Source organism: Aspergillus fischeri, genomic scaffold (assembly GCF_000149645.3).
Source record: "Aspergillus fischeri NRRL 181 1099437636264 genomic scaffold, whole genome shotgun sequence".
Taxonomy (NCBI): Eukaryota; Fungi; Ascomycota; class Eurotiomycetes; order Eurotiales; family Aspergillaceae; genus Aspergillus; species Aspergillus fischeri.
In genome coordinates, this window is record NW_001509762.1 from 236,644 (window position 1) to 263,260 (window position 26,617).

General features: G+C 51.7%; 11 protein-coding genes across 11 annotated transcripts, besides 1 other annotated feature; 6 read left to right on the forward strand and 5 right to left on the reverse strand.

The window, feature by feature from the left end:
- Nucleotides 1-396: 396 nt before the first annotated feature.
- Nucleotides 397-1,765, reverse strand: NFIA_072980 (zinc finger HIT domain-containing protein; the record flags this gene model as incomplete). Its single annotated transcript, XM_001259279.1, has 3 exons — nucleotides 397-1,117; nucleotides 1,179-1,646; nucleotides 1,716-1,765. The coding sequence occupies 3 exons, from the start codon at nucleotides 1,763-1,765 to the stop codon at nucleotides 397-399; spliced, it is 1,239 nt and encodes a 412-aa protein (XP_001259280.1).
- Nucleotides 1,680-1,703: a microsatellite.
- A 538-nt stretch (nucleotides 1,766-2,303) lies between the features above and the next one.
- Nucleotides 2,304-3,188, forward strand: NFIA_072990 (oxidoreductase, short chain dehydrogenase/reductase family; the record flags this gene model as incomplete). The annotated part of the gene is made up of 4 exons (XM_001259280.1): nucleotides 2,304-2,351; nucleotides 2,398-2,693; nucleotides 2,746-3,043; nucleotides 3,099-3,188. 4 exons carry the CDS (start codon nucleotides 2,304-2,306, stop codon nucleotides 3,186-3,188), a joined length of 732 nt encoding a protein of 243 aa, XP_001259281.1.
- A 363-nt stretch (nucleotides 3,189-3,551) lies between these two features.
- Nucleotides 3,552-4,501, forward strand: NFIA_073000 (glycoside hydrolase family 16 protein; the record flags this gene model as incomplete). Its single annotated transcript, XM_001259281.1, has 5 exons — nucleotides 3,552-3,984; nucleotides 4,041-4,072; nucleotides 4,131-4,306; nucleotides 4,357-4,409; nucleotides 4,458-4,501. The coding sequence occupies 5 exons, from the start codon at nucleotides 3,552-3,554 to the stop codon at nucleotides 4,499-4,501; spliced, it is 738 nt and encodes a 245-aa protein (XP_001259282.1).
- Nucleotides 4,502-4,726: 225 nt separating this feature from the next.
- On the forward strand, nucleotides 4,727-6,073 carry NFIA_073010 (putative endo-1,3(4)-beta-glucanase; the record flags this gene model as incomplete). Its single annotated transcript, XM_001259282.1, has 1 exon — nucleotides 4,727-6,073. One exon carries the CDS (start codon nucleotides 4,727-4,729, stop codon nucleotides 6,071-6,073), a length of 1,347 nt encoding a protein of 448 aa, XP_001259283.1.
- Nucleotides 6,074-6,643: 570 nt separating this feature from the next.
- Nucleotides 6,644-11,635, reverse strand: NFIA_073020 (WD domain protein; the record flags this gene model as incomplete). The annotated part of the gene is made up of 5 exons (XM_001259283.1): nucleotides 6,644-9,792; nucleotides 9,852-10,636; nucleotides 10,693-11,001; nucleotides 11,105-11,228; nucleotides 11,284-11,635. 5 exons carry the CDS (start codon nucleotides 11,633-11,635, stop codon nucleotides 6,644-6,646), a joined length of 4,719 nt encoding a protein of 1,572 aa, XP_001259284.1.
- Nucleotides 11,636-14,279: 2,644 nt separating this feature from the next.
- On the forward strand, nucleotides 14,280-15,469 carry NFIA_073030 (FAD-dependent oxidoreductase; the record flags this gene model as incomplete). The annotated part of the gene is made up of 3 exons (XM_001259284.1): nucleotides 14,280-14,308; nucleotides 14,383-14,981; nucleotides 15,039-15,469. The coding sequence occupies 3 exons, from the start codon at nucleotides 14,280-14,282 to the stop codon at nucleotides 15,467-15,469; spliced, it is 1,059 nt and encodes a 352-aa protein (XP_001259285.1).
- A 488-nt stretch (nucleotides 15,470-15,957) lies between these two features.
- NFIA_073040 (translation machinery-associated protein TMA46) lies at nucleotides 15,958-17,208 on the reverse strand (the record flags this gene model as incomplete). Its single annotated transcript, XM_001259285.1, has 3 exons — nucleotides 15,958-16,390; nucleotides 16,446-16,996; nucleotides 17,152-17,208. The coding sequence occupies 3 exons, from the start codon at nucleotides 17,206-17,208 to the stop codon at nucleotides 15,958-15,960; spliced, it is 1,041 nt and encodes a 346-aa protein (XP_001259286.1).
- Nucleotides 17,209-18,138: 930 nt separating this feature from the next.
- wos2 (Hsp90 cochaperone SBA1) lies at nucleotides 18,139-19,033 on the reverse strand (the record flags this gene model as incomplete). The annotated part of the gene is made up of 4 exons (XM_001259286.1): nucleotides 18,139-18,219; nucleotides 18,282-18,443; nucleotides 18,502-18,827; nucleotides 19,012-19,033. 4 exons carry the CDS (start codon nucleotides 19,031-19,033, stop codon nucleotides 18,139-18,141), a joined length of 591 nt encoding a protein of 196 aa, XP_001259287.1.
- A 687-nt stretch (nucleotides 19,034-19,720) lies between these two features.
- NFIA_073060 (ESCRT-III subunit protein VPS24) lies at nucleotides 19,721-20,466 on the forward strand (the record flags this gene model as incomplete). Its single annotated transcript, XM_001259287.1, has 2 exons — nucleotides 19,721-19,768; nucleotides 19,828-20,466. 2 exons carry the CDS (start codon nucleotides 19,721-19,723, stop codon nucleotides 20,464-20,466), a joined length of 687 nt encoding a protein of 228 aa, XP_001259288.1.
- Nucleotides 20,467-21,259: 793 nt separating this feature from the next.
- NFIA_073070 (putative RNA annealing protein Yra1) lies at nucleotides 21,260-23,275 on the forward strand (the record flags this gene model as incomplete). The annotated part of the gene is made up of 5 exons (XM_001259288.1): nucleotides 21,260-21,478; nucleotides 21,536-21,565; nucleotides 22,591-22,755; nucleotides 22,809-22,879; nucleotides 22,933-23,275. 5 exons carry the CDS (start codon nucleotides 21,260-21,262, stop codon nucleotides 23,273-23,275), a joined length of 828 nt encoding a protein of 275 aa, XP_001259289.1.
- A 383-nt stretch (nucleotides 23,276-23,658) lies between these two features.
- optD (small oligopeptide transporter, OPT family) lies at nucleotides 23,659-26,084 on the reverse strand (the record flags this gene model as incomplete). The annotated part of the gene is made up of 3 exons (XM_001259289.1): nucleotides 23,659-23,954; nucleotides 24,010-25,857; nucleotides 25,916-26,084. 3 exons carry the CDS (start codon nucleotides 26,082-26,084, stop codon nucleotides 23,659-23,661), a joined length of 2,313 nt encoding a protein of 770 aa, XP_001259290.1.
- Nucleotides 26,085-26,617: the final 533 nt, after the last annotated feature.

Consider the following 26,617-nt stretch of genomic DNA (forward strand, 5'->3'; position numbering starts at 1 on the left):
ACTTAGATACCTCGAGGTTATTGGGCGCATTTGATATTTTGCGTTAATTGATATTGGCAAGCTTTGATTAACCATGATGCTCTAGTCTCGATGCCGAGCGGATCGAGACACATTCACGTATTCATATCCTGTTCTCACCCTATCCGGGGTAACGGTCTCTGTCGGCGCCGTGAGTTGAGTAATTCGGCAGTCGGCCATGACTCTACCAGTATACCATTGCACCAAAGCAACTAGTCGGCCCTCGTAAACTACGAGTGGAAGGGAGAGTGCCCCTGGCACTTTTGACCAGTTCGCGAGAATGTAGCTGACAATATACATTATATCAGGGACGTATAGACACAATGTGTCCATCCAACTCGAAGCTCTTCCAGCAACGTAAAGCAAGTGTGAGTCTAATTATTGTGATGCCCCATCAGCTGCGACCGGTTCCCATAGATCCTGCTTCAACACTTCAAGTACTTTCTTTTCGTCAATATTCCCGATATCCAAATCGCCAGCATCGACTTGATCTTCAGAAGCTTCTTGCAACATGGCTTCGCTCAGATCCGTTTCTGGCCCTTGGGTCCGTAGAAAATCTTCCTCCAAAAGGAACATTGGGCTTTCTTTTTCGGCGTGTAATGCCTCTGGAGGCTGGGGAAGAGCGTATATTGTGGGAAATTCCAGAACCGAACGGTCTCGCAGAGCAGAGGTAAAAGTCATGGTGGGGGATAAAGGAATGAGGACTGGCTGTTTGGTAGCAGTCCGCGGACGATGAAGATAGAAGCTAACGCCACGATGGGGGATTATTTCGTGTTTGCTTTCGGATGAGCCTGACGGTTGGTCTGGTGTTGGCTCCGTGGCTGATTGACCAGTTGGTGCTGCCGAAGGAGGTTCAACGGTTTCTGATTGTGTTTGCTGTTCGCTGGACGCGGGCTCCGACTCCTGCTCTTGATCTCCCGTGCTTTCAAGTGTTTGCTCGTCTTTCCTTGGTTTTCGAACAATTTCACCTGCTCTCTCCTTAGGCTGTGGGTAGATGCGGTCGTATGCTTCCGCCAGACTGCACGATTCCAAGCAGTTCCTCGTCACCTTCTTGCCATCCGCAGTAATCCATTCAACCGTCCAACTCAAACATTTATGTCTGGAGACCGTCAGTACACCGACATCAACATCATCCCCCTCCAGATAGAAAAGAGACATACTTAGGATTCCACTTCGACGCATTCGCCTTATTCCTACTCAACCCCTTCGGCGCCCTAATAACTCTCACCCCGGCAGTCTGCGCCCCGCGCAGAAACCCAGCTTCACCCTTCACAAAGCCCCCCTGCTCAGGCCTCTTCCTCTTCCTCCCAGCCTCGGCATCCGGCCCATCCTGCCCAAGCTCATGCTCCAGACCCAACACCGCCGGATCAGCAGCCGTAGTCCCATTCAACGGAATCCCTCTATCCTCCGCCTCTCGCCCCGCGCGCTCGAGACTCCGCTCGATCTTCGTGATGAAGTTGAAGTCCCGGTCGAAGGCGGATTCCGTGGCGAGCTCGCTGCGCTTCAGGTAGGCGGCTGGGTCGCGGACGCCAGAACACTGGGACCAGAGCTTGTGGCGGCGGGAGCAGGGGAGGGAGCAGGTTCGGGTTGAGCAGCGGGGACAGCGGTACTTGGGAGGGTTGATGTGGCTGTGAGGGTGGTAGTTTAGTTAGTGGTTGTTTGATGCGATGGGATGGGATGGGATGTTGTTGACTTACCAGATTGTGCATAGATCGGATAGTAGGGAGTCGCCGTTGGCATTGGACATGTTGATGTAGAAGCTAAGATTAACTGACAGTAAGGATAGATGATATTATTAATGATATCGTTCTAATAGGAAAAGATGTTGACGGCAGACTGCGCAGACGACCCATGAGGAAAAAGTTTCTGGGGATCGAAGGAAGCTTATCGATAACAGTTATTGCCTGGATGCCTCAGGCATACTGCTTCCATGCTTGGACAATGAATCACTACGAATTACCTCCAATTTAAAACCACTTTCTTTTGAAACATGGAAAGTATTTTAGCATTGAAATTGAGATCCCCATATAAATCTATTAAATGATGGAGCGGAGTCATCATGGACACATTATCCGAGGCCGCATTGCAAACAGTAGCAAAGATGATATCATCGCGATTACTGATCAATATAGACATGTATTTCTAAGCACGGCATCAACAATACCCGAAGTAAATCACGACATCCCAATAATAGGAGATATAATGAAGGGAGAATTATCGTTATTTCTGAGTTGACGAAAGAGAGTGACGATTTAACGATTGACAACTTACAAGGCATCAACAATATGGCTACCAAAGCATTGGCTATCATCGCCGGAGTCGGCCCTGGCACGGTAAGTCCATTACTTGACTGGAAGGCACATCTGCTAACATGAACAGGGCGCTTCCGTTGCCAGACGCTTCGCCAAAGCATACTCGGTGGTGGTACTTAGCCGGAACCCGGCGAACTTCGAACCTCTTGTGCAAGAGATCAACTCTAGCGGTGGACAGGCCCTAGGAATCAGTACGGACGTGACAGACTCGACAAGCGTCAAGTCTGCGTTCGAGAAGATCTCCCAGCAGTACGCTGGTGTCCCTCTTGCGGCAGCCGTGTTCAACCCTGCCGGTGGATTTACGCGCAAACCCTTCCTGGAGCTTACAGAGGAAGAATTCTCCCAGGGGTTTGAGAACCAAGGGTGAGTTTTATTCCCAGACAAATGTATTCATCCAAAGTCTGAATCAAAACAGGAAAGGAGCTTTCAACTTCGCCAAAAGCGCTTTACCTCTCCTGCTTCAGGCGCAGGGCTTGCAGCATCCACCAACACTAATCTTCACGGGGGCTACAGCCAGCGTGAAAGGGTCTGCGAATTTCGCAGCCTTTGCAACGGGCAAATTTGCTCTACGAGCGTTGGCTCAATCCCTGGCGCGAGAGTTCGGACCGAAGGGCGTTCACGTCTCGCACGTCATTGTCGATGGGGTCATAGATATTCCCAGAACGAAGGCTTGGACATTCGAGCATGAAGACGCTAAACTTGATCCAGACGCTGTAAGATGCTTTTTCCTCGTTTGGAATTGATGGCAATGACTGATAGGTACTATAGATTGCAGAGTCTTACTGGCATCTGCACACGCAGCCGCGCACGACATTTGGGTTCGAGCTAGATCTTCGCCCATATGTGGAGAAATGGTAATGCAGAGGTCGAAGGAGTATATCAGCTGATGATAATGGATAATGAATATTGTTTTCTTTCCCTGGTAAAGTTGGTGCGCAGTAGTAGCGCTGTAACCTTCGGGCCGATCTCTCTGTTTCAGTAAAACTCCGGGGGAATGAGGAGGGGAAACTTTCTTCAAATAGATTGATTCTCGAGGCAATGATCTCATTGAAGGTATTGGTGAAGGTGATCGTCACTCAGAAGGATATTCTGTTTCAGTTGTTGCTTCAAGTTTTCCCGAGATGCCTGGATTACTCCATGCCCAGTATAAAAGAATATTGTGCAATCGCAATTATAACACCATGCTTGCTCATCTTCTGAAGAGAGTTCAAGCGCGCCAAAATGAAGTTTTCAACCCTTCTGAGTCTTCTCCCTCTAGCCTCTGCAGCAACTACATTGATCCCCTCCACGTGCTTCGACTCATACTCTTCTCTGGAAAAGTACTTTGCCTACCTCTACCCCTGGGGCTCAGATCATAATGGCTCCGCTCGCATGGTCGGCAGCTCGACCGACCACGAGTATATTTCCGTCAACTCAGGCACACTGACTCTGGTTGCCAAACCAGTTAGCGGCCAGCCGCCTACCGAGTCAGGTGGGAAGATAAATTACCTATCTGGCGCGGTTCACTCAGCAAGGGCCTTCACCGTCAAAGCCGGATCAGGCTTCGACATCCAAGCCGAGTTTCAGGCTCCAACTGCTAGAGGTACCTGGCCTGCGTTCTGGCTCAATAGAGCTAATACATGGCCTCCTGAGATCGATCTTGCCGAGTGGAAGGGTTTGCTACACCTCGAGACACGAACTGCTGGGACTCTGTATGGCTGACAGCAGCAGGAACCGGGGATATCAGCTTCAATACCTTCAATGTGAGAGTTGCACTTGAAGCCATGGTATCGGATGTGCGCTGACCAGTCGCTTTTACAGACCTCGTCTGAGGTCAAAGCTTTGGATGTCAACTACCCCTCTCCCGGCAATTTTCACAAGATCAAGACGGAGATTCGTGATGTCGATGGCAAGAACGTCTCGGTAAAGTTCTACCTTGATGGCAAGTTGATCACGACCCAGTATGGGAGAGATTATATTGGCAAGCCATTGCATTTGTAAGTTCGTAACGATGCATGAGATATTGCCCAGCTCTGACTCCCGCCAGAATCATCAATCTACAGATGGAGGGATCGTCTGGCTCACCTGGTCCAACAACTGGTTAGTGTTTTTTTGTGGTTTGGTGATGATGATCGACTGACCGAGCAGATACCTACTACCGCATTCGCAATCTATCATTCATGGAGACTTAGTTATAACCCCGAATGATACGTTTTGATGTTACCGTGTTAGTGTGTTCGAGTAGATTGTTTACTTGTAGAAATAAGAGTAACTTTTATGCTGGAGAAATAGCTCGATGACTAAGCTGCACAACATCACCCAATATCCTTCTGATCTTCTCCACACTCCGTCACTGCTATCCCCAAGTTTCTGAAACACCAATTGGAGCCAAAACCGTCATTGCTCTACCATCCAAGATGGTACTCAACGACACATCACCGCAGTCCGAGTCCGAGAACTCCAGCGCGTCATCTCAAAATGGCTCCGAATCATACAACAGCGGCTACATCCCAATACCCGGGTATCCCCTCGTGCTCAAGACCGAATACCTTTCCCGCCCCGACCCATTCACGCTGTACTTCGGCTTCTTCGGCCAGCGCAGCTGGCTGCACAAGAACAGCGCACACATCCGCGACCGCATTGAATCGTGCAAAGTCATGATCAACCGGCTCCCCACGCAGGAAGAGCTCGACGCCTTCGTCTACCACGGCAGCAAATACATCTACCACCAGCGCCTCGGCGCGCCCTACTCCGGCGCCATCGGCACAGCGTACGCGTACTGGCGCGTGCGCAACTCAGGCGTCGTCGCGCACCTTGCCCCTGGCTTGAAACCGGGACAGAAGCCGTCGCCGGCGCAGGTGCTTGCGGCTGTGAGGCTGTACTCGACGATTGAGCCGGCGAATTTCAGACAGTTGATGATTTGGGGATCGTTTAGGTGGTTCTTCTGGGTGGCGGCGGGTTCGGTGGTGACGAGTGTGTGGGGGATGTTCCATGATCTGAAGGAGACGATGGGCGATCCAAGGCTGAAGCAGTTCTTTGCGGAGATGCGCGACAAGGATCCAGAGGAGGTGCGCAGGCGGAAGGTCCAGAGGGTTGTGGAGAGAAACAAAGCGGCCAAGGAGGCGGCGGAGCGGCGCGCGCAGGGATTGCCGCCTGTGGAGGTGGGGATGGATCAGGGTGCCAGTGCGGGAGGGGGTTATGTTGAGAGCCAAGAGTATAGCCAGGGTGCTGGGGCGTATGGGCCTTTGGACTCTTACTCTCCTTCCTCTGCGCGGGAGTCTGTTCCGTCGGCGTCGTCGGATAAGCCTGCTAATCTGCCGGATCGGAATCTGGGACGCTTGTACGGTGATAGGTCTTCGACAGAGTCGATGCGTGGTGCTACCTCTGTTGATCAGAACAAGGCTACGGACTTCTTCGAAAGCGACGATGCGAGCCCCGTTGCTGCGGAGTATCGATCAGGTGGCGACTCGCAAGGAAGCGCCTGGGATCGCATCAGACAGCAGGCCAGCTCCGGCTCCGGCTCGCAGGGCGGACAGGATAGCGGGCTAGGGTCGGCGTGGACTCGGTCCGTCAATGAGAGGCAACAGCGCGAACAGGATAGTGGTCCAGGCTCAGCATGGAGCGGGGGGTCTTCAACCCCAGACAGTGAGAGGCGACAGCGCGAACAGGCTCAGGCTGAATTTGACCGCTTGTTGGAGGCCGAGAGAAACATGGCCGGTGACTCCGAGGGGAGAGAGAAGAAGGGATGGGGAAGATGGAACTGACCTCTCGCAACGCATTACGAGCTTAACATGTACCATAACATTCCACATGAGCAGAGTTACATTTTACTACTCTTTTCCTACTATGCCCTGGCTTTTCCTCGTCTAGCCGTGAATCACGCCGTCTTCAACTTTCTGAGGTCGCTCGGCTCACACCTAGATTGATACAGATCGATCTACGTTTCAAGGGAATTTGCAGCGATTCGCTTGAATAAGACAGTAGGATGTTAACTTTTCCTTTGCCCTTGCGGGCGAGTACAGTCTCAGAAAATCGGAAAGCCTTTAGAGCACGTCATGGAACCAGGCAGAGAGTCTTGAATCTCTCAAGGTAACCCAAGTGACCATGGAAACTATCAGGTGAAACAGAGGCAAGGGTATAACGATTGAATCATCACTAGAGATATGAGAACAGGCTCGGTCATCGCGGATTGGAGATATTGGGGGCGAAGTTTAATTAACGGGCATAATCGAAAAGGTTATCAGTCATAAGAATTATAGGTCCAATGAGATATAAAGCAAATCATGGTATAGGAGTCAGCAGGCAAAATATGACAAGTCAAAGAAATGACTGGGTTATATCCGGCCGTCCGACATTTGTACACTTTCATAAGGGACACCCGTCTCACGGGAAGATGTCCAATTGTCTAGTCCGCGGCTGTTGCTGCGCATGCGCGTTAGATTCCGGATCTTGTTCGTGAAGCTTTCGTTGACGCTCTTGCCTCGTCGATGGTCAAATGACGTGCGCCGGCGCTCGATGCTAGGCCGCGTTTCCGTACTGATTGCCGGAGCTGCTGTCATAGCTCGAGGGAGCAATCTGCCCAGGTTCTCGTTGTCAATGGCAATGTCTATAGTTCCGGAGGATGCGCGTGGAGAGACAGGTCCAAGGGGAGCAGGAGGCGGAGGAGGCGGCGGAGTGTTCAGATGCTGCAGCTCTGGCAGGATTGGAGGATTCTCAAACTCCTTCAGGCCCATTGAATTTTCGATCGTCTCCTCGATACTGACGGTGACTGGAGAAGAGCCGTAAGGATAGCTACCGGAACCTCCCAGCTCTCGAGAACTTTCTCGCCGGTGACCGATGTTCCGGCTCCTGCTGGTCGATCTGCTTCGCGGGAGGCGGGGGTTGAACCTCGGATGGGTTGGTAGGTCGACGGGCATGGGACCCGGTTGATGCTCCGGTACTGGAACAGACATTGAACGGCCGATTCTCTCGGCTTCGCCTTGGTACCTGGCATCACTCAGGGTTATAACGTTGTCTGGGACACTAGATCCAGAGGATACGGTCTCTTCATAGCCGTTGGGATATTTCGGGTGACGCATGGCTTTCGGAGTCGCCGGCAGACCAAGAGGTCCTCCTGACCTCGACGAATTCGAATCGGAGCTGCTGGGATAGTCTGGCGAGGCCTTGCTGGTCGACGCTCTCCTTCTCGCCGGCGTACGCTGGTTGGCAGAGCTTCTGGACAGCGGTGGGCTGCCTAGGGGGCTTCGGCTGTACTGCAGCTCTCCAGGAAACGGTATATTTGGCGCTGAAGGGTTGCGCGCAAGTGAAAGCCGCCGGGCCTCCAGTTCGGCAGCTGCGAGCTCCTTTCGTCTCTGTTCTGATAGTGCTGTAGGTGGCAAGATTGCAGCGCTCGCATTTCGAGCTTGCATCTGCACTTCTTCCATTTCACGGGTTCTCTCTTGTAAATATGCATCGGTCTGCGCAATATCGCTCGTCATCAATCCGCTCGTCGGCTGTTCGGTGGTCGTGTTCATGTTCGTATCCTGGCCTTGACGATTGCGAGACGGTGCTCGCGAATGTCTGCTCTCGGGAGACGCGTCCCTTCTCGACCCGCCCTTGTCAGGACGTCGGCTGCTGCTGCGTTGGTGACCCCGCAATCTTTCTCTATCACTAGCGACCAGCCTCAAGGCATCCTCCGCTTGAGATACGGGTAATGGGGCAGACGGTGATCTTTCCCCTGAGCTTTGCCTATCGATGCTGCGCCCCCGAAGAGCAGGGTCATTCTTCTCTGCGGCAGTTCGGCTAGCAGCGTGTCGACTGGCAGAACGATGCTGACGACGCTCCGATGAGTGTCGAGAGCGTGGCTTTCTCACTCTGCTACCATTACGTGATTTGCTGGCAGGGTGTTTGGTTCCTGTGCTCTTGCTGTATTGAGCTATCTCCTCCGGGGACATGGGAACAGGAGAAGACGGTGAACGTTTAGCTGGCTGGATGTATCTTCTCTCGTTCCGTCCTCGAGTGGTTTCCTGGGAAGTATTCCTTGAAGTGATCCTTCGTGCTGAGCTTTGGCTGACTGAATCATCCGTGTTTCGCCTTCCTCGACTGAATTTTTGTGAGCGGTAATTCGCCTCGTCGAGACTACTGATGTATTGGTCGATGCTCCGCCCACTGACACTGGGGCTTTTCGCTGAATTGTAACTGTTTAGCGTCGAGGCTGGGCTCCGAGTATTGCTCATTGTACTGCTAGGTGGACCTAGCAAATCACTCTCCGACGCACCAGGCTGGAACAGGTGAAGCTGGAGACCATCTGGCTTTCGGTCCCTGGATCCGTTCCGACTGTCGGAATGTTCTCTGAGGGCCTCGAAAACGCCAGGGCTTGGGGAAGGAAGACCCTTGATGGTTGCAAACTTATCCGAATTCGCCTGAACGGCAGTTTGCGGACTCGGCTTAAACGTGTCTTTTTCAGGATTGTACCGTGCAGACGGCAACAAAGACGACAGGACCTCCTCATCCTGACTTTGGCTTCCTTCATGCAGCCGGCTGGTGCTTTCCACCGACGAGGCATATTCCACGGAGTTATTCAAGCCACTTGACAAGAAAGTGGGTGGATGGACATCAACGGGCGTTTCTCCAATGGAGGGCAAGCGTCTCCGGTTGAACGCAGGCGTGCCTGTCCTTGCGTTCATCGCATTGTTCAGACTCTGAATGTTGTTCGCTCTGTATGACCCGAGTCCCCCGGGGGATATAGCAGACCCTCCTACAGCCGACTCGGCGATAGGTGTAATTCCCGGGGCATTTGTTGGTGTTCTATCGTCTGATTTCAGACCCGGGAATCGGAACTTGCCGGGCTGAGAATCAAATGATGTGATCAGCTTGAGGGCTGGAGTTTTCGCGTTCGGTCTGGTGCTAGGCGGCACCTTTGACTGTGAATTCATAGTCGGCCGAAGAAAATTCGACGATTGTTGCTGCAAAGGCTGTGGCTCAGGAGACGTCATCGGCGATCGTCCTGAAAGGATTTCCGCAAAAGACGCAGCTTGCTGAGCAGCGGGAGAAGTCCATGGATCGGAGGGCTCTACACCGGTACACATGAAGCATCGAATTGCCAGCTGCTGCTGAGCATGGGAAACAACGTGTTCACCCCATCGACGGACCAGATATGACTGGCGCTGCCAGTCCGTGGGCGTCAGGAGACAAGTCATCAGGATCGCTTCCATGTAGCAGTTCTGAGAGACATAGACTTCAATAGCTTCGTTTTTATCACCCAGGCCCAGCAATACGGTAGCCGACGTATGTATGTCGCCGATCTCTAGTAGCTTTTGCGCAAAGGCTTGGCCGACCTTGTTCGCTTGTGACTCGCCATTCATCTGGCTCATGGCCAATAGCATCCAATCGGTCAATGTCGCCGGTCCAGAGTTGATCATGGCCGCGGTTGCGTCAGAGTCGGATTGGCCGAGCCATTGCGCCAACAGAATGGCGCTTTGACTGCCGGGTGGGTGACGAAGGACTGCTCATAAGGTTAATTAAGATGCTAATAGAGCAAAGTTGTGAAGGTGCTCAACTCACGCTCGTCTCTAATCAGGTCTTGAATATCCCCATCCCATCCAAACACGACACTCAGCATCTGTCGCCGAAGGTCGTTTGGCGTGAGATGTGTCTCATCTATGGGGCGATGGTTTCTATACGGTACGTCATTGAGACGCGCGCGCGTAAATGGGAACAAATCAATACGCTGGTCTGCTGGGCTAAATTGCACCTCATTTCGCAGTCGGGATCCCGCACGAGAGCTTTTCACCGACGACATGGAGACCGAGGAGGCGTACGTGTACGAGGCCCCAGACTGCTGCGGAGTCTCTCTTCCACTTGCTGAAGCTAGCGAGAACGATGTACCCGTCTGTCCCGACCTACTTGGTGGTGAAAATGGCACCATCCTGTATTTCCCCGAAGATGCTTTTGAGCTGACAGAGTTGGCGTGACTCCGCGATGATACTGGACTGCTCATCTCTGCACGCTGCTGCCGTACGGCTTCTACTCCGCTTTGGTCAAAAGGTGGCCGGCTGTCGTAAATGCGCGCTGATTCTCTGAGATCTGGCGGGTCCTGCAAGGCTCGTGAGTCTAGAGATCCTCCCCTGGGTTCTTCTGAAGTTGCAGTAAGGGCCCCAGCAGGAATGTGCTGCACGTTAGCAACCATACCCGGATTGTCTAAATCGTACTGTTGCACTGTGTAGTTGGGCCCAAGAGTGAAAAGAGTAGCAGTCGGGCCATAATTAGCAAAACCACGAGGGTTTTCTATCGTCGGAATCGGTTCGTAAGTGACGTGTTTCGTTTTGACATCCCATGCCCAAGTCTCCCTGAAAGTCGTTGCGGGTTAGAATTCAATCTTGTGATTAGGATGCATTAGACGTACCCATCGAGGAATTGCACGATTCGGCCGTTCTTTGACCACGCCATCCACTTAGGCTCAGCTGAAGAAGAGTCGGATCGCTTGAGAACTCTGATGACCCGCGGAGCCTCTTTGCCCGGAGGCTTTGAAATACTCCAAACTCTCAGATCTCCATTGAAGGATAGAGTAGCGAGCATATCGGACTTTTGCTTTGATGACGACGCATGCCATGCTAACGAGACGATTGGTGATGGGCCCCGTGAGGTTGACATGGTATGTAGGATGGTAAACGTGGGATGGAGAGTGGCGATCAGAATGGAACCGTTCTGATAACTGATATAAGTGTTAGCTGAACTGTCAATCGACAACAATGTACATTCCCATGACTCTGTCGTCCTTTACATCCTCCTTACTTAATGGAAGATCATTCACATACCCGATGGCATATGTTCGGCAGTCAGAGGCCGGTGCCAAAGCTGTAATGGGGTCGAAGATGGTCCTTGTCGAGACATGCTCGGAAGTGGAAGGTTCAAAGAGAATGACATCGCCCTTTCCATTTCCTTCCAGCTCATCAGCATGCATACTCGTGGGTTATGAGGGCAAGATCCTCCTTACCAAACGCTACATTGCCATTACGCATCCAGGCAGCTACTCGTAAGTGATCGAACGCCGCAAACCGAGCGAGCTCTGCTCCGGTAAACAGGTCCCAGACGATCGTCGTCTGTCCCGTGTCATAACTGGCGACTAATCTTCCTGAACCTCGTTCGCTGACATTGTCCACAGATATGAACGAGATATCCGACTTGTGATGGTCGAACCGTCTCTCGAGTGCGAGTGTGTCATGATGGAGGCAATTGATTACCGATCCTTGAGCGTAGAGGAATAATGAAGCTGTCGACGCACATGGTTCGAAGGTGGTTTCCGGTGCCTGTGACTGAGGTGTCGGCGGCGCAATCGGAGGCGCCATTGGTTTGATTGTTGTACTTTTTGTATCAGGAAGGGGATTTCTGTTCCATGTCAATTCAACCATTCTTGGGATCTTGCGGTTGAGTTGCCGGCGTGCGAGCAGAGTTGAGACACCGTCTCTTTCCTGTCTGTCCCGCCGTCCACTCGTATTTGTACGGCGACTACCAGAATTGAGCTCGCTTATCCGGGTTCGATGTTCTATCGCAGATTTCCGGAAGAGTTGGCGCAAGTAAAGTGACAGACTGGGTATTGTTCGACAGTATAGACGACCCTCAACAGCATTCCCGCAGCTTCGGTGTTGCTCGCAGAGAGATAATTTAGGACGGTTCGGTTATGACCAACCAGAGTACTATCCAGCTAATCACAGCTTTAACGTAGCTTCGATGACGAGATACACTCCGCTGAATTAGTACAAAGCTTCGGTCTCGGGACATGGACTCAGAGGAAGAAGCAGAAAGAGAACCGACAAGACGGTCCGGCCCACCGTAGGAGTAGGATAAGAGGGGAACGGAAAGATGGAAAAAGCTATAACGAGGATAATAAGGTCAAGTCTGAAAATAGGCGAAAAGTGCGATTATGCAAGGCCAGCAACCGCAAGGTATCGCAGATGCAGGCGACTGACAAGGAATAGTATGCACTAGGCGGGCTACCACGTTATATGGAGGGGGGAAGTACATAAGAGAAGAGCCGGGAGGGATTTGAAAGTCCAGGCAATGAAGGAAAAGGGGTTTCAGAGGAGTCCACAATGGAGGCTGTCTTCTGTCATGGAGCGACTGAGCGACGACTGAAAAGGTGTGATTTGGCATTCCTTACGACTCGACCCCCATCGATAATCAGTTAGACCATGGGGAAAAGATACAAAACGTTTGGAAGGCGGCACTAAGTTACCTTAGTCGATGATCGAACTCACCAGCCACCAAGCACTGGCAGCTTGCGCCAAGGGAGTGTGATCGCGCTTGGTCTGTACCAGGAGGAGAAGACAGTGATTCCATGACTTCATTAGCGGACGAGCATAAATGAGGGAAAGCGAGTGTATCCAGTGACATGTTGATTGCATTTGATACCTCTCCAGCGCTAAAGCAGTACAGCACACTAGCGAGATAACTGACAGCCATACAGCGGTACAGCCACAGCACACAGGACACGGGACTACAGAGGGCGGACGGACAGACAGGCAGCCGAATGGATTTGGAGAGGAGAGGATTCAGCGCTAACGGGATAGACTAAGGCAGTGGAAGAAATTGAAAGTCGATCAAACTCATAGCGGACATGTTCGGACGGAAGAAATGTGCGAGATGTTGCAGCTCCTAGCAGTAGTGAGACCTGGGCATAGCACGATCATAGGATGCTTTGCAGCCGGGAAAGTTTGGAGCTAACATGGAAATTAAACAAAAGTAGCCAATTTCTATAACTCACGGACAGAAGATATTCCATCGGCATGGATCGTTTTTTATTATTGCCTTTTATCTCTCTCCAGGGAACGATAAGTATTATAGTTAACTTCCAATGAGAGACAGGTCAAGAGCACGCCTACAGGAGAAGCAACCTAAGCCAGTGACCCAACAATCCTGTGAAAGACTTCACCATTTCAAGGCGGGGTTAGGACGAATTATCCGTATTGTCAGATGTTAACAGGCATTCTTCTTCTGGACGGCCCTAAGATGATGCTGCCAGGGACCCCCAGAACGAACGCTGATTGGCTGGCAGCAATGCAGAAGGCGTTTCTTCACACTGCAGGTCTCATCACCCGGATTAGCCAATCACAGCCCATAGCGGCCCTGTCGTCCCCGTCCCGTGGTCAACTGGGCGCGTAAATGAACAGGTTCAAGGAAGATAACTGGATGCTTCAAATGGCCAAAGGATCGTCTCTCAATTCGTAGCTACCTCAGGTGCTCAAAGCAAAATTCTGATCTAGGAAAGTAACGGAGGCGGCATGATCGCGGGAAATGATTCCTTCGAGCAGTGTGCCGAAGTATATATCCACTATCTATGTTGCGCTTAACTAGAGAGGCAGGACGAGCTGCAACAGTATTTCCAATTAGTAGATGCTAAGTAAACCTGGAACCTCAGAGCTCACCAGGTATACCTAAACTGGCCATTTCCTTACGACGCAATGTGATGTGATGATCAAGTGCTTTGTACTTCATAGGTACTGCGGAGATGCCCAACGAGCTCACGACCAAATATGCAGCTTCAAAATCAATATCCAGCCAGGATGGTGTGATAAGACTCCCAGCCTCTGCTCGTATGCTCGTATGTGACTGTGATCCGATCCATGGCGGCTTTCTAGTCATTACTAGAGCGATAAGATTTGGCGGGGTCATAGAGACGGTTGAACTGTCATATCAAAAGCTCCGACATTCAAAAACAAGTATGGTCTAGCCTCAACTGCTCTTCTATACATAGAATTGTAGACAGACTCTGACAGAAGGAAATGATACGCAATAAAACTGAATAACCTCATACCGCGGAACCACGATCGGAGACAGACGTCAATTTTCTGATAACGGCAATAGTTCGGGACTCCAACATGCGGGGATCCGCTTATCTATCTCCATCTCACAATGTGAGACCACCACAGTCCAAAAGTCCATGAAGACAAAAGGAACTTTGCATTGGATCGAGTACAACGTGTATCTCGCAGAATGAATAAGGAAACCATAGTAGTTATCGGGTACGTCGTTTTCCATGGATATAAACCAGCCCACACCCACAATAACCCGAATATATAACACTGACTCATTCCAGCGCGGGCGTAATCGGCCTCACCACAGCCCTCCACATCCAACAACACCTGCACCCCTCTCAAAACATTCTCATCGTCGCCAGAGACTTCCCCAACACCACCTCCCTCAATTATGCTTCGCCCTGGGCCGGCGCGCACTACCGCCCCGTCCCAGGGTCCTCCCCGCAAGCCGCACGCGAAAACAGCCAAGCACGCCGCACATATCAGTACTTCAAGCACCTTGCAGCGGAGGACCCTTCATCAGGCGTCCAACTGCTCGACGGCGAGGAACACCTCGAGTCCCCGCCGCCGGAGTACCTGCACGAAGCCAACATCCAGAACGCGTACGCGCATCTGGACGGCTTCCGCCGCCTGACGGCCGACGAGACACCCCCCGAAGTGCAATGGGGAGTGCGCTATCGCACCTACGTGGTCAACTCGCCAGTATACTGCGCCTATCTGCTTCGGAAGTTCGTCCTCAATGGCGGGCAGACGAGAGAGTATACGCTCGTAGATCCGATGGAGGCGTTTGAGCTGCCGGGGACGGGGACGGGGACTGTGAGGACGGTTGTGAACTGCTCGGGGCTGGGATTCGGGGATCCTAAATCATTTATTATTCGAGGTATGAGGCGAGCTCCATCTCTTCAAGTTCTAATACAGCTGCTAACAAGGCTACCAGGGCAAACGTGTCTTGTCCGTAACCCCTGCTCTGTGACCATCACCCGCCAAAACTCAGACGGCACATGGTCTTTCTGCATTCCCAGGCCTCTGAGCGGCGGAACAATCATCGGCGGCACCAAGCAACCGCACGACTGGAATCCGACACCCTCACTTGAGACGAGGAAGCAGCTTCTCTCCAGTGCGGCGAAATGGTTCCCCTTTACTGAGGAGAGTGGTGGTCAGTTTGATGTCATCCGTGATATTGTCGGACGGAGGCCGGCGAGGGAGGGTGGGATGAGGATCGAGGCGGAGAGAGTGGGAGGTGATCGCTTCATTGTGCATGCCTATGGGGCTGGGGGACGGGGGTTCGAGTTATCGCGGGGGGTCGCGCAGGATGTTCTGCAGTTGATCTTTGAAAATGGCTTGGCGCGGCAGAAGGCGTTGTTGTAGATATTTCTTGGGGTCAGTACTCAAGGCTCGTTTACGAACAATAAAGTCCTAGCAGTCGCTGATCCAGTCCGTTACCTTGATTGATGAAACCTAAAACGGTTGATGCAAAGCATTGAGATGTAGCGCTAAATCTAGTCAAAATCATTTTCTACGTACAAAAAAACATAAAATGGCACACAGAATGCCAGCCTCTGTTTTCTGCATTGACGTCACACATGGTTGCGTCGATCATGTGTCGCCTTCTGCCTCTGCCCTTCAATACACGCATCGGGACATCGGTCCCAAAATCCTGTGACTGCACAGGAGCATGTATGGAAATGACAGAGGACAAAGCGTCAACGCCCACCCGGCAGATATCCCAGTCCTGGTTCTCAACATGATCACCATCACGGACCCGGAAATCCGCCGGGAACGCCGGTTCCAGTGTGGGAGGTGCCATGCCCGAATTCGAAAGCCCAAGTTGTTGGAACTGGGTGAGTCGAATCGACTCAGCCTTCGCCCTCTTGCGCAACGGTCTCGTCGTTCGACGATGGCGTGACGGAAATACCAGCCAGTCGGGCAAGACGTTCCTCTTCTTTCCTCTCCCGTATCTTTTCGGTCTCCCTCCGCAGGGCTTCGAGGTTCCAGGTTCCGTCGTCTTCGTCCTCGTCCTCGCTCTCCTCCTCCGCGCGCCAGTTGCCGCTCTCGAACAGAGCACGACCCGTGGCCTCCTTGGCCTTGCGGGCCTGTTCCTCTGCAGCCTTCTTATCCAGACGCTCCTTCTTCCACTTGGCGAAGGTCTCGGGGGTCACCGGTGTCAAGTTGCCGGTGAGCTTGTGACGTTCTGATTCGAGCCAGTCCTCCAGTGTTAGCGTGTTCAATGGAGACTTGTCCATCATAGCTTTCTCAGCGGCTCTCTGCTCCTTTGTCTTCAACACGAATCTAGATGAATGTTAGCGCCGGGGTACAATGCTTGAAAGCCTGTACTGAAACATACCCAGGTGGCAAGCTGTGTTTGTACATGCATTTGTCGCCTCCATTAGGACAAACCCAGAACCAACCGTACTTCTGGTTCTCGACGGCCTCAATAAAGTACTTGCAAACCTTCTCGGTAGTCGTCCGAGGGTTGCCGTGCTTGCTGAGAACAACTTTGCGAAGTTTCTCTTCGTCCCATTGGTCCATCGTGTCGCCCTTCTTCGCCTCCTCCTCTTCAGTTTTCGCATCTCGCGAATCGGTGTAGAGATCCTTCTTGGCCGCCTTCCGCTCAACGTTCAGATCGTGACTGAACTTGCACTTCTTTCCCTTTTCACAGTTGCCCTGCTTGTAGAAGACACACAGGACGGTCTTCGGGTCGACACCAAAAGGAACCTTCTGAACCTGCACGGGCTTGAACAGTTCTAAGGCTTCCTTCTTTGCGGCCTCAGCGGCCTTCTTCTCGGCTTCACGGCGGGCCTTCTCAGCCTCCTTCTTCTTGGCATCGGCGGTCTTGTTGTGTGCTGCTTGGGCTTGGAGCTGTGCAATCTGCTTCTTCGCGGAACCACCTTTTTTCTGTGGGAATATCAGGTCAGTTGAGTGTTCAATAATAACGAGATGATATCGTCTCCGATAGTTCGTAACATACGTTTTTCATACCAAAGGTCTGTCCAAGAAACGAGTCAGCAAATCGTCTCCAAAACTATTCATCATTCAATGACAGTACGAACCTTGTCCTCGACCGTGGTCTTCTTCTTCTTCGCCGGCTCAGGCTTCTTGGGCGGCATTTTGGCTATGTCCTTGAAATTGTCTAATCTGCAAAACGTCTATTAAGAGAGAAACAAATTCACGCCGAATTTGGCGGTGGCGCCGGGCTCGTTCGCAGTCAATCAAGGCTGAAGGGCTAAGTCGACTGGATATTAATAACGACAGAGAAGATGAGGGTCAATCCAAATGTCCTAACAGATAGACAAAAGTTGGTTGACACCTCAAATGCAGCGTGTGCAACGATCGTGAGAGTTGGTGAACTTGGAAGATCTTGGGTTGCGAGTCCCTCCACATTTTCAAGAGATGTGGGTTTCCAGAGAATGTGGCGGCACAACCTTCGAAAGGCTTCTCTCCGCCAATGAGTTTCGATGCCCAGAATGCGGTCGACCAAACATTGACTCGACCAACTCGGAACAATTTTTGCTTTTTGGTCGTGCCAGAGGCATTATCAAGCATAATATTCGTACTGCATAGTCCGGTACTCTCTATTCCCGTCTTCAGTGGTTTCTGGTAAGAAACCTCTGTCGGCACCATGATCGAGATATTTAAAACCTGCCTGAAAATCGAGGTATCTCCGAGGCTCTAGGACGTCATGACTTGTCTGATGCACCACAAGGCCGATGGTGTTACTTTTAACATACTACGACGAATTTACGCTCGAGCATAGCTATGGCAGAACTAGCCGCAACTTATCGGGCGGGATAAGCGAATAGCGCGAAGCGTATCTCATTATATCATTCAGACTTGCGGTATGTCCTGAGACATTATCGTCCACAGATTATGCATCTCAGGCCTCCCCAACAAGTCGCCAACGGTATACTCAAGACTCGTACAGCCTCTTTTAAGTCGAAAATGAGTAAAGCTCATTCATGGCAGAGCGATTTTGTTCATAATAGGTGTTTCAGCATTCAGCCTTCACAGATCATCATCAAGCTCCTTCCTACCATACTTTAAGAGACTTCCTGGATCTTAGGGGACTTGGCCTCTCCCTCGGCCTTGCTATCACCCTCGAGCTCGGGCAGTTCCTCGTCCTAATGAGATATTAGTAAATGCGATGCGTACGGTTTCCAAAGCTCGGATCAGAAGGACTTACTGATTCTTCGCCCTCAGCACCCTCGGCGCCCCCGCCAAGGTTGGCACCGAGCTTGGAGAAATCGATGTTTCCAAGACCGCCCTGGTCAAGCCCCTCGAATCCACCAAAGTTATTTGCGTAGTCATCGTCGCCGGCCTCATCTTGCTCATCCTCGTCAACCCACTAGCAATTGTTAGTAGGCGTTCTCGTCCGCCAATATTCACGGTTGTCAACGCCATACCTTGTCGAAATCCGTCTTCAAGAAGTGGAGCTTCTGCGTGTCCTTCACCAGACGGGGCCAGTACTCCTCCTTAAGCTCCTTCTTCCGCAATACCAGCTCGACCTCGCGGTCAGTGTGGTTGACCTTGCTGTTTTCGGGGTCGATCTCGGCGTATAGGTCGAGAGAGACGTGGTATTTTACGCCCTTGTTGGTCTCTCCGGTGAATGAGACATTGGTAGCGGTGATCTTGAGATCCGCGGCCGACTTCGCGACATCGGGGGTCTTGATATTGACGTAGAGGTAGTTGCGCTCAGGGTCTGAGCTGGATGAGCGCTGGGCCCATGTAACTGCACAGGAATTCGTCAGCAATGCTTACCATCTCGAGGACCAAGTGCTAGCTTGAGCCTCTTTGGAGTGCGGCAGGTACATATGCACTGACGCTCAAGTGTCTGTGCTGCAATTGAGACACAAAGACCAGCAACACAAGCCGAGGCGGGGAAGGGGGGACAGGATGACCACAAGCTAACGTACCTTCAGGAGTGAGTTGAGACATATTGATCCGCGTTAGGTAGGATACTAGGAAGAGAGACGGCGAGGAAGATGACAAGAACAGATGCGTAGATCTAGAGCTGAGAGCAAAGTGAAGATAGAGCAGACAATAATATGTAGAAAGACTTGGGGCTAGAAAGGCTGGTGATGGAGTCCAGCTGAGGTTAGCGTAGCTTGTCCCTCCAGAAGTGGTGCTAGAAAGTACTGGAACTGTCTTATGGCAGCCGCCTGCTGTTTGCTCTGTTTGCGGTCTCTTACATGCCTGAGGCTGAAGTTGTGGTTGGTTGCTGACTAATCACATGGGAAAGTTGGCGCCGGATTCCTCAGTCTGTTGACGAGAGTGACACCGATCTTGATCAAGGGTACTCCGATATACAATCTTCAAGTCACAACTCTTATTAGTTCAGTTGTCATATCATTCTTCTTGGCGTCGTGACATTGGTGAGCTGTTATCTTAACATCTGCATTCGCCTTGCGCAACACGTTCGAACGCCCCCGGGTCGATACCCCACTTACAGTGACGATCAAGTTCTGGAACATAGCTTGATGCCTTTTGCGATAACGTAGCCTTGGGCGCTCACGAAGCCGTGAACTCTTGCTTATATTCTATAAAATCACATATATTCGGTCCTCAAGGAAGGAATATCTCAGGGAGATAATCCAGGATAACATCACAGAGAGCCTCTTCATCATGGAGACTCTTAAGGCAGTATTCTTCGGGCCAGATCCTCAAGCGCAAGTACGATTATTGACGAATACTTGCTACAAGGTGTGCTAATTTGACTTTCCGATTTGCAGATGAGGAAATGCAACCAACTCATACGTGCCAACACCCGTCAATTAGACCGCGACATTGCCCAGTTGAGGAATCTGGAAAGCAAGACACGGCAATACATCGTGAATGCATCGCGCAGGGCTCAACGAAACCCTTCGCAAGCAAAACAGGCGACTGCTGAGACAAAGACCTTTGCCCGGGAACTTGTTCGGATCCGCAAACAGTCCGCTCGTCTGACTACGAGCCGAGCCCAGCTTCAAAGTGTCCAGATGCAAGTGAATGAGGCGTTTTCGATGCGTAAGATCCAAGGCAGTCTGAAGAAATCGACTGGAATTATGAAGGACGTCAATACATTGGTCCGACTGCCTGAATTGACAGGAACCATGCGGCAACTGGCGACGGAACTGGTGCGTGCCGGTATCATAGAAGAGATGGTGGACGACGCGATACCCAACAATGAGCTCTATGAAGACGAAGAAGATGAAGCCGAGGCGGAGGTCGACAAGGTTCTACAGGAGATCCTGCAGGGCAAGCTTTCCCAGGCCGGAGACGTCAAAGCGGAAGAACCAGCAGAAGGAGAGCCGGCTATTGAGGACCAGATGGAAGATCAAGAAGCGGCCCTGGAACAGATGAGAGGTCGGTTGGAAGCTCTGAAAAGCTGATTATGTAGGGATTGATCACTTCAGGCTGGTGTTCCAGGGGAGTGTGTTGATTCCAACTCAAGGAGTACTCTTTCATTGATGTAGTTGTGCGTTATGTACAGGGCTCCGGGTAGAGCGAGCGTTCGGCGTTTGTCATTAGGGACTCTTTTTCTTATTGCAATGTATCAAGGCTGGGCCTAGGGGTAGCAACTGACTCGGATATACAATTCTACTTTGTTCGTGAGAATGATTTTATATATCGTGGTAGTTTGACTCCGCATCACTGATGACGAGTCCCATAATGGGCCCCCCAACGGTCTTCGAGACATCATGTCCTTTTAGCCAATATAACGCTGCATTAGAATGGACGCGAGGGGGTCTTCTCGAGATTCAGTGAATGTGCCGCAATAATGATGATGGCGATGACTGTTTCAGTTTTACGGCTAAATCCTGATGTCTAAGGCACCAACATCCCGCTTCCGTATGCGGCCTAGCGCCAAACCTGACACAGCCTCCTTCCCTACCGCCCTTGCGTAACTTCTTGTCGTCCATCAATCTCAACTGTCCACCGTCTTGCATCACCTCCTCCATCAACGTGTCTTGCTTCTTAATCACGTACATCAATAATTGTATCAGCAATTAATACTCAAAGCTCAATAGCGATAATTCACAGCTTTTGAGCCCATTCTCCTGCCCCTTTGTTAAAGCCTTGAACCACCTAGGTGGTGCTGCTTCATCTGTCACGGTCGCAACTCCGTGAATCTCCTGAATCTCTCACTCTCGAATCCGGACCACTCATTTGAGCTCAACAACAATGTCTGCCAAGCTGGACAAGTCTCTCGACGAGATCCTCGTCAACCGTCGTCAAAACGCTCGTCGCCGCACTCGTCGTCCAGCCGCTTCAAAGCCTGGCAGTGCTGCCGTTCCAGTTGGAGGAGTGAAGAAGAATGCAAAGGCCGCCAAACCTGTTGCAAAGGGCGCTCAGGGTGGACACCCGGTCGCAACAGAGAGCAAGATCATGGTCAGCGGCTTGGTAAGTCTCCACTCACGCTCCGAGCTTGTAATGTGCGGATATGCTAACTCCTTCAAGCCCTCTGATGTGAATGAGGCCAATATCAAGGTATGTTGATCGAGAGGCCTTCGCCTTGGGTTTCTATCGCCATATCTGTTTTTCGAGACCTTCGAGGCGTCAACGGCTTCCATCCGCGTTCGGACCCGTCGCCACGTCGCTTCCACAACCTCGTGGTGATTGCTGGGTCCGCTGCACAGGCACCAACTCCTTCCCGTCTTCTATCTACGAGCGTTTCATAAACTGCTGCTACGTGGCGGTCGAGGTTGAGTTTTGCCGGAGTCTTGCGAGAAGCGTATTAGTTTTGAGGCGAATTTGCATTATCGGCAATACGCTTCCATCACTACGCTGCAGACTGTGCTCGGAGCTTTGAAATACCTTTCCTGGCGAAACTTTTCGGTTTCGTCGCCCGTTTGATTTCGCACTGCATGGAGGGGGCATCAGCGAGCGCATCAGCAAACAGCAGTAGCAGGCAAGGCTTTGCAATGAAATCAGAACCCTAGACGGGTACCGCGATTCATTTGTGAAGTGCGTCAGTTTATTAGGGCAGGAGACGCACTCGCAGTGAATCTTCAGGATCTAGCAGCCTTGCCGAGATTGTTCTTATGACCTCTATTTCCTTGTGGGCAAACTGGGGGTCGTGTCAGAGTTTCCCTGTTCCTTGTTGGGTTTTCAGCCGTGGAACTGTCACTCCGTTGATGGCAGGTCGCCTTTGGGCGTGGACGTTTAATATCTGCATCGCGGCATGAGATGCATTCGTCCACCCTTGCTCTGAATGGTTGCTGAGGTCGGTTCATTCCATGGAGGGATCAAACGCCCGGCCCAGTATTTGAATGGGATTGTGTTGAGAAGGTCAATATGGATTCCAAAATGGTCTTGGCGCTTCATGATCGTAGAGGTGGAAATTCGGGTTCCCAGTGGAACATGACGCTAACGCTGTGTGCTCGCTGATGCTCTGTGCTACCTGTCTGGGGGCCGTTGTGCGCAATTGTCGATGTTTCGTTCATGCCGCCGTCGTTACCAGATTTCGCGACTTGATCTTGACTGCAGTACTGATCATCTTTCCCGTCCATTAGGAATACTTCTCAAAATCCGCAGGTCCCGTCAAGCGAGTGATGCTCACTTACAACCAGAACGGCACCAGCCGTGGTATTGCTTCGATTGTCTTCAGCAAACCCGACACAGCCGCCAAGGCTGCCAAGGAGTTGAATGGCCTTCTTGTTGATGGAAGACCCATGAAGGTGAGAGGCGCATTGTCCTCGTTTTCATTCCGACCGTCTCTAACTCTCCATAGATTGAAGTAGTGGTTGACGCTTCCCACGCTCCCAGCGTGCCAGCACCCAAGCCTCTTACAGAGCGTGTCGCGTAAGTTCTCCACTTTTTCGTTTTTCTGATGATCTTCTATTAATTTGGACCAGTCAAGTCAAATCCCAGCCCAAGCCTGCCACGGCCGCCAAGGCCGCCAACACCACTCGGGGCCGTGGCGCCCGCCGTGGCCGCCGTGGTGGTGCCCGTAGCTCGAACCGTCCTAAGCCGAAGACCGTCGAAGAGCTCGATGCCGAGATGGTTGACTACTTTGCCAGCACCGAGAATACTGGCGCCGCCGATGCCAATGCCCCTGCCGCTACAAACGGCGCTGTTCAGCAGCCTGCTGCCGGTGGTGAGGATCTTGGAATGGCCGAGATTTCTGTAAGCTTCCCTGGTTCTTTATGCTCACTGGACGTACAGACACTGACTCCTCATGCAGTAAATGTCTCATGATGTATCATTCTTTTCGAGGAGTGGCAGGTCACTCTCCTATTGACTGAACCGACCAACTTTGGCAAAGTCTTCTCGGGAACCCGGTCTGTTCGCTGCTTTCTTTACCAAGCTACTGTTTCCGGATTCTTGCTTTCGATTGTTCCCTTAACGCGATTTTTCTCCCGGCATTGTTTTATTCCTCTTTACTCGATATGGCAGTTTCAGTTCGGTTTTTTAATGGGAAACTTCGAGGTAGTCTGGATGTATTCAATAATTTCTCAACAAGCTTCGTCCGACGATTGCAATGGAAATAACCTAGCTGAGTAGGCAAATACTTTGCCATCACGCGTATGAACAATATATGCCGATTCTTGTCACCGCTGTAGAGAGATACTGGCGTGACGTCAAGTCCAAGTTCCATTCGGTGGACCAAAGTAACCAATATCCGGCATCGGCTTCCAGGCGACTCCCTGTCCATCCGCCGTGTTGAGGTATACTGTGTTCCCCCACCAGTCCGGAAACACGGCACCAGGATACGAGATGCAGAAAAATATAACGATGCCGCTAAGCGCAAGGCCTGTGTCGAGAGCAGCGGCAAGGACGTAGTTGTATTTCGTCCACCAAGCAAAGAAGCGGCGCTTGATGACATGGTTGAAGGCGAAGTTGACGAGAGCCCAGCTGGAGTAGTTGATACCGGTCGCTTAGGAACGCATCAGTAGTTGGTTGCACTGCGGCATTGATATCTAGCGACTTACCCGGCGGAACGTTCCATGTGCCCACGAAGATGAGAGGCCAATTCATGGACTTGAAGATGCTGCGTTGGGTGTATCTGTAGAGGAAGTATGTGACTACCGGAGCGAGGGCACCAATCCAAAAGAAGTGCAGGAGAGACGAGTAGATCTTCCCGGCGGAGTAGAGGCGCCGCGGGCCGACCAGACCCCAGATGACGGAGGAGGAGTACACGGTTCGGCCGTTGGGGCAGGAAAAGCCGTCTGGTTGGTCCTCGGTGCATATGCCGTCAATGTTGCCGAGCATCCAGAGGGTGACGCCGGCCTGGGTCAGGGCCCCGAGGATGGTGGCGGTCCCCTGCGCGACAAAGAGCAGCTGTGGAGGGATCTTCAGGTAGTGGCCCAGTTTCATGTCCATGGCGAAGTAGACGCCCTGGCCGACCACGTCCGTGCTGAGAATCTTAAAGAGCATATTGGCCAGGGGCTTGCCTTCGAACATGTAGCCGCCGATGAACTCGCTGAGGACATTGAGCTGGTTGGCGTCGACGTTGGTGATGCCCTGGACGATTCCGCAGGGCACCATGTAAAGGGCTGGGATGATGAGGGCCAGGAAAACGCCGTAGACGGGAAGTTTGGTTTCGTAGACCTCGACCAGTATAATGGCGATAGCGGTCACTACCACAATGACCGCAGCATACCAGTACCAGGGAGTTTTCCTATATGATTTCATGAGCCGAGCATGGATGTCTAGCCTGTTTTTGCCCTTCATTGCAGCCCAGATGTCGCTCTTATGCCAGACCGCAATGTGAGTGAGGACGGACGTGATCGACGCAAAAGAGAGTCCGTAGACGAATGCGAATGTGGCGCCTAGATACGGAGGCGAGTACTGCTTGTATGCATCGATATCCAGGGTATGTTGGGAGCTAACCACTCGAGCTGTGTCGTAGACGGCCCCTGCCCGATCGTAGACGTCCGCCGTCATCATTGGAAGGTAAGCAGTATACCATGTGTTCGTGTAGTAGAGGGCAGGAACGACACCCCAGAAGAAAATTGCGAAGCCCGCGAAAACGTTGACGGCTGCCCAAGACGGAGATAGAAGGGGATTCGTATTGTACGCTACCTGGCTCCAATCGAAAGTGATGGGACTCAGGCCCAGTCCCGTCTGCATGCCGAAAAGTTGATTGACAACAACGTTTTTGGGTGCAATCCAACAGATCCAGGTGAAATAGGAAAGGGCCGTAAAAATGAGCCCGGGAAAGAAGTACCACAGGAAACCGGTAGCAGTGACATACAGGAAGAAGCGCAAGCGAGAGACCTTCCATCCATTCGCAACGGGGTTGGCGCGAGAATGAAGGGTTTCCAGCATTGCACAATTGGATAGAACCCCTGGCCATATAATGCTCGCGGGCTCCACGAGCCATGGTGCAGCTAAACCAGCGATCCCAAAGCCTAACAATTGCGCGCAGATCACAACAAGCACCGAGAAGCCCGCTTTGAGACCAAAGTTGTAGAAGTTGGAGCTTGAGGCTTGAATGATGTTGGTCGAGTCAGCACTGCCGTACCCGAAAGAGACATTACTCATGATCACGATGATGGCATGTTCTTTGATATTGAAATGGTGATCTGGGTTCACGCAGAAAGAGCCCAATCGTCCGCAATGAACCGTCTTTACCGGTAGTATTTTGGCGAGGAAGACGCCACATGGATAAGCAAGAAGCTCCGCAACAAGCGAGACAATGTGTACAGATGGGTAACGGAGGGAGAAGAATTGATTGATCCCAGAACCCAGAATGGTGAAGACGACGCCGAGCATCCACATCCGAAGCGTATTGACAGGCATGTGTGGATCGTCAGTTTCAGGAACAACTGCTCGGACTATACAGCTTTGGAATGAGTAGAGAATCTAGTATTCATGGCGCAAACGACAACGGACCTTCAGCAAAAGGGGAGTGTTCCGACCCGTAGTCATACTCCTGGTCCTCCTTCCAGGCGGAGTCGAGATCAACTTCAAGTTCATCCAGGCGGCCGATTTCTACCTCCGGATGGTCTCCGGCGTGAGATGTCTTGACAATATGATCTTGAGCTTGCGCCTTAGAAGCCATGGTGAGTGGGATGCTTTCAAGCAGGGTCCAAAAGCTTTGTCAGGACCCGCCAATCGAGTATGATGCAAAATAAAAGCATAGTGATTGTGTTGCATGTATCTCCTCTCTTTTAAGCCTTGTCCACAAAGCTTGACCTGCCAGTCCGATTCTAGCCAGACTCAACTGCAATGCGGGGTCACGAAGATAAGTCATGTTGCATCTGGAGTAGCACGGCCCATGGCGCGGCAGCACACAGTGAGGACATGCAAATCGAAGTCACATGGCGCTTCAATTCCTGAGTGGTACCATCATAGTAGATATGTGAAGAGAACCTGGCCGCATCTCTGATTTAATTCTTGCGCTTGTCATTTCAGGACACCAGCTGCAAGGCAGGAAATATGATGGTAAAGCTCCCAATATGGAAGATGTCTCCCATCTGGTGATGCAAGGTCCGATTCCGACATTACTCGTTATCAGGGCGCTTTGATAAGGAATCTAGTGCCTTGATAGGGAAGGGAGCGGGGTGCGGGAGATGGCCGACAGCAGGCAAGCGA